This window comes from Pseudorca crassidens, chromosome 14 (genome assembly GCF_039906515.1).
Source record: "Pseudorca crassidens isolate mPseCra1 chromosome 14, mPseCra1.hap1, whole genome shotgun sequence".
Classification (NCBI taxonomy): Eukaryota; Metazoa; Chordata; class Mammalia; order Artiodactyla; family Delphinidae; genus Pseudorca; species Pseudorca crassidens.
In genome coordinates, this window is record NC_090309.1 from 28483133 (window position 1) to 28488873 (window position 5741).

A 5741-nucleotide genomic window follows, 5' to 3' on the forward strand; every position below is an offset into this window, starting at 1 on the left:
TGCATCTTCCGCCGTTGCCCGCCTGCACCCGGAGCTAGAGGACCGCCCGGCCTTGCTCAGCGCACCCTACTGCCTCCCTCCAGGCGCCTTCTTGTCTGGCTCTGAGAATCGTCCTCAAAACCCAGCACTGGGGTTGGGGGCTGCGTTAGGGAGGTCGTGGGAAAGGATGGGCACAGGGTGGGTGCAGAGAAAGCGATTGTGTTTCGCAGTTAGCATGAGCTCACCTCCGGGCTCTGAGCTGGCAGGAGTAGAAAGCTGATCGCCCGGCTCCTGCCAGTGGCCGGATCGCAAAGGCAGTTTAGACGGTGCAAACAACTGCCCAGAGCAAATCACCTGGGGGCACGTCTGCCGGTGGCTTCTCCCCGCTTGAGGACAGTCCCCACGCCTTCCGCCCCATGCCCTCGCAGAGACAGGTTACAGGTCGGGAAATCCAACCCGAGCGAAATGGGCAATTCACGTCCAAATGTAGGTGAAGACCTAGCCTTCGGTTTAAGAACTGCCTCCCTAAGCGCTTCTCGAAATTTTCCAAGGCAGCTGCAGCTTGTCGGGCGGCTTGGGGCAGGGAAGCTGGGGAGTTGAGAAATGCCTAGTTTCTACGCGTCTTCTCATCTTTCATATTCCTTGCGCCTAGGTGGCTCTCACAGGAGCCCGGCACTTTTACAAGCCTGTTTTGGAACCGTATTTCACTCGAATGCAAACCCATTTAAATCATCGCCTTGTTTTTCGGAGACTGTTTCTTGTCAATGGGGCCATAAATCCAGAATGTCAAGCCGGATGGAGTGGAGCGCGGACAGGGGAGAGATGGAAGGGAAATGAATCAAGCAGGGAAAGTACCTCCTCGGGTGAGGTGGGAGGGATTCGGCAGGATCTCCAGGGTGGAAATGAGCGAAGAAGGCTGACCAGACCCCGCACCCCTGGAGTCCAAGCCAGCCTTCAGGATAAAGAGCGCGGGGAGCTACGGCGCGCTCTGCCCCGGAGGGAGCGCCCCCCTACCTGGAAAAGCCTCAGGATGTTGGCTACCATGATGGAGACCGAACTCCCCGAAGCCCCAATCACTCCAACTACTTTCTCGGGCTTGACGAAAACCGGAGGCTCGCCGTTGGTGCAGCGCACTTCGGAGGTGTCCTTCTGGATGAGCGCCTGGACGAAAGTGAGCGACTGTTCGAGCGCATAAGTGTCCCTGGAACAAGTGTCCAGGATCCGCGCTCCCAGCGTCACGTTGCGCAGCAGGTTGGGATCGCTGTTGATCTGGTCCAGGGCGTAGAGCATCGCTTCCAGCCTGTGGATCCCGTTCTCCCTCTTGATGTCGCCGCAGGGCACTCCGCTGGGACCCTTCGCGTGCACCGGGAACAGCCCCCCGAGGGTGACGTCCCCCTCGATCCGAACGGAGTGCGGGGCGTACATCTCCTGGCCGCGCGCCGCCGCCGCCAGCGCGCGCAGAAGCACCTCCAGCACGCAGCAGGGAAACTTCATCAAAGTCAGGGCGCGGAGCAGCTTCCCCAGCTGGACCATGCTGCTCCCGCGGCTGCGGCGGTGGCGGCGGCACTGGAGGGGACGGTGGCGGGCCCGCCGGAGTCCTGGCCCCTTGGGGTGAGCTCCTCCGGCGAAGCCCAGGGTCTCCTGCGGGCGAGGAGGGTAGGGGCGCCCGGGGAAGGGCAGCCGGCGAGGGTGGGAGGTCCCGCGGCGCCTGCCAGCTTGGGGCGCCGTGCGCTCTGGGGTTCCCCGGCCAGCGCGCCGCGCTCGAGCTCGCGCTCGGTGGCTTGCAGCTCGAGCTCTCCAACAGCCCAGCACTGGGGAGAGAGCGAGGATGGCTATCGCTTTAAATGCGCGTTCGGCTCCCTCTCCTCCTCCGCCCACTCCCTCCCACCCTCGCTCGCTCTCAGGCTCTCCCCACCCTTCCCAGCGCCCACCCTCCCCACGGTTTTGCAACATCACGCAGGGAGGGGCTGCGTGCTGAGGTAAGGGGGGAGGGAATGGGTGGGCGGCTGTGGGGCGGGGGGAGTACCTCCGATTGGGAGTTTCGAGGTCCCCAGGGAATCTGGGGATCGCAGGTCGCAGGCGAAGGCTGAGCTCCTGCTTCGGTCTCACTGTAGAAGCCGCTCGCTCGCCCGCCTGCACCCACACGCACATTCTAGGCACAGGGTGGCATCAGCCCCGGACAGGGCGGTTCTAGCTGCGGCTGACTTCTTCCAACCCTGAGGTCCGGAGCCGGGGCTGTCAGCGCCGGGAGAATGCGAGGTAGTCGAAGGTGATGCCGCCAAGCATGAAGGGTAGTAGGGAGAGCCCAGTCTCTACTGCTAACTCGTCTGTGCCAGTTTTTCCTAAGAAAAACACACATACACACAGGAGCCTGATTTATGACCTAAAGAACCTTTACGGAGAGACTTCTCCGGGGCCAGGCACTGGGCTAGCCTGTAGGGAAAGACGCCAACAAGAACTGCTGGGAATGGAAATGCATCTTTGGTCTTCAGGGGTTACTGTGGCCGGAGCCGAATGAAGTAACCCTGGTCTCCAGTAAATCTGTGGCGGATTCGCTCCTTTTCTTCCTTTCATCGCAAGAGATGGAACAACTGAGAACTCTGCAGAGCGCACTTTCTTCTCTGGCGCTGACAGGTGTAAGGCTCCCTCCTACCCATTTCCAGAGGTGCTTTTGGGCTGATGTCAGGTTTCCTCGGGCAGGAAATAGCAAGAAAGAGGTGACAGTAGGAGGAGCAGACAGAAATCTCCCCATCGATCCAGTGATCCAGTGATCCATTCTTTTTTTTTTTTTTTTTTTTTCTGGCTGAAGATTTGGGGGGTTTGGGGAGTGGAATCAGGATGCCAGAGCAGGTTGTAGTGCAGTTAGGAAGCTGTTTTTCAAAGGTGTCCCCTCCTGCAGGTCCAGCCCAAACTTGGCCCGGTAAAGCAGCAAGTGGCCCTAGTTCCTACACAAGGAAGGGCAATGTATCTGCCCTTGGTGCCCACGTGTACTGCTTATGGTGGTCTCTACTCTTGCTGAGCCTTTCTGTTGGAGTGCAGCGAAACTGTCTTATACAGAATTGAGGGCGCAGAGAAAACCAAAACAAGACTATACTTTCTGTTGTAATGTTAGTGTACTAAAGAAAAATGTCCTTGCACATAAACAAAACAACACACACACACACACACCACTAAAAAGTCAGAAGTTGGGAAGTTGGTTTTCTCTTCCACCAACCACCTGTATGACCTTGGCACTTCTGTTCCTGTGCCTGAGTTTTACTTTGCCCATCTGTAAAATGATGAAATTGAATTGAATGTTTTACAGGTTAACTTTTAACTTTCAAATCCTCTGTTGAAATAGGCCATGCACCTTTGGCCATGGTGTTCTTTTTAGACCAATATCCTTTGTTGCTTTATGTGTAGGGCACCCGTTTTTTGATACCCAAACAACACTTCAAACATTTCCTGGTACAGAGGATATTTTTTTTCTTGTTGACCACCCATTTATCGTCCTTCTAGGGAGAGTCCAGTCCATCATTTTCTTTTCAGACATGCCCCTCCTCCAGGTTTCAATACTTAAGGTTTGAGGAGGAAAAAATCCTTCTGGCTACAGTGTTCAAGGAAGGGAATAGAGGCTAACAAGAGTTATGCAGGGCTAATCTCTGGACTTCTGCTGGAGTAACGAGGGTGATGACATAGGGTTACCACTGTCCAATAGACAATCCGTGCCGGAGTTAAAAGAAAAAGGAGCCTCCTTCCTCTAAATGCTTTATGTATATCTTTTGGACAATGTTACACTATTTGATTTTGTAAAAACATACCATTTTACTGCCATCTTCAAGAAAAGTGATGTAAAAACTATGCAAAGGGCTTCCCTGGTGGCGCAGTGGTTGGGAGTCCGCCTGCCGATGCAGGGGACGCGGGTTCGTGCCCTGGTCCGGGAGGATCCCATGTGCTGCGGAGCGGCTGGGCCCGTGGGCCATGGCCGCTGGGCCTGCGCGTCCGGAGCCTGTGCTCCGCAGCGGGGGAGGCCGCAGCGGTGAGAGGCCCGCGTACCGCAAAAAAAAAAAACCACTATGCGAAGCTACCCCTGTATACAATGTGATCATCCATCACTCATAGATGTGATGCCCTGCTATATAAGTGCACACCTTGTGCAACCTTATGCTGTGATGCGCCCGCCCCTTCCAGGCAGCCCTGGAGCTGCGAGGGTATAAGCCTGCAGCTGTGCCAGAAGCTCCCACATAAACAGGGAAATATTTGAATCCCATAATGAGAGATACCAGAGAGGAGAAAAGGCAGAGAGAAGAAGGGGTGGGGAAGAGAGAAAGGGACCTGGTTAAAACATGTGAACTCCTGGATCCACATGTGCCTGAAAGATTGCCTCTGTTTTTTGTTTTTTTTTTCAATTATATAGTATTTTATTTCTGTTGTTTGAAGTCAAAATATCCTCTTGTAACTCACCTATTCTGCTATTCAATACATTGGATCAAAAAGGCTGGAACAAGTGAAATAGATATCCTGTTAAGACAGCATTAGCTAATTTGGAAAGGGGGAAAGAAGCAAAGCAATAGAAAGGCATCCTTGGGGACACAAATACTGTGATCCTAGTATTTAGGCATCAGTACCTCAGGCTATATTTGATAGAGACTGTATCCTTATTTAGTTTTTAATTTAAGGCTATTTAGTAGGCACTTGGTGCCAAAAAATGTATTTGAAGAGCTGTGTTACAAGTAATAACACTTGAATTTTCACCTGCCCATGTGAAGATTTATGCTCTCCTCTTCCATTTCCAGGTCACAGCTTGCAACTGCTCAACAAATAGTTCTTGGCTGACTGTTGAATGTTGCCTTATTCTGTGTTCTCTCTTTGCTCTACTCATTCTCCCCAAACATGTGGCAGCAATCATTATCTTCTTTTTGTTGCAGTCATCTGTGTGCATGTTTTATTTCCCTTGCTAAGCTGGAAGATCCTTGAGGGTAAGGGGCTAGGTATTGTAAGGGGCTAGGTATTATTTATCTTTTTACCTCGGACAATGTTCAGAATGGTGTTTTGTACCTAAGAAGCACTCATGTGTTGAATGAATCAGAATTGGTTTGCCATTCCCCACTGCCTTTATCTCACAATACCAGAAACATAAAGTGGGCAGAGCAGAAACGACGGCAAATAAATTGTCCTCTTAGTCACAGAATGCAGTTTCTAGAACTTAAAGAATACTTAGTAGATTTTGAAATAATGTTGTTTTACAAAAATTTCATAAGATTGAAATACTCGAACCTTACAGCTCTCGATCAACTCTAAAGGAGGGCTTTAATTGGCTCTTCTTGAGTCAAGTGTTTATTCCTGGGCCGATAACTGGAGCCATTGTCATAATAGAAAGTGTGATTTGTTACCAGAGAAGGAGGAAAGTGACGCTGGGCTTGCAAGATATTTATATCTTCAGCCAGAGTGCATAGGATCTGGAACTTAATTGGTGACGCAGTATTTGTTTGAGATTATATGAATGAAAAATCTTTGTGTAAGAGTGATTAATCTAAAACTTGGCCAGTCATTGTCCTAGTGTCATATTAAATTCCAGGAGAATCTAGTTTTAGGCACAAAGATCATAAATATAAAATGTGTTCCCAGGCTTGGTTCTGTGTAGTCAGTAATCTATACTCACCCAGTCATTAATAAAAATGAAAGTTAAGGACTCAGTCCTAACTTATATGCTTAGCATTGCATTTTGTTAACAATCTCAGTTTTATTTTCTTTGCTCTCCCCTGTCCATCATCTTCTGCAGA

At 51.3% G+C, this 5741-nt stretch overlaps 1 protein-coding gene across 1 annotated transcript; it reads right to left on the reverse strand.

Annotated features, from left to right (window-relative positions):
• Positions 1-905: 905 nt before the first annotated feature.
• Positions 906-2130, reverse strand: LOC137205805 (uncharacterized). The gene has a single exon (XM_067703963.1). It carries the CDS (start codon positions 2128-2130, stop codon positions 934-936), a length of 1197 nt encoding a protein of 398 aa, XP_067560064.1. The 3' UTR covers positions 906-933.
• Between the last annotated feature and the right edge of the window lie 3611 nt (positions 2131-5741).

Bases quoted from the DNA above. Each gene is read 5' to 3' on its own strand.
- LOC137205805 (XM_067703963.1), bottom strand. From the start codon at position 2,130: ATGTGCGTGTGGGTGCAGGCGGGCGAGCGAGCGGCTTCTACAGTGAGA.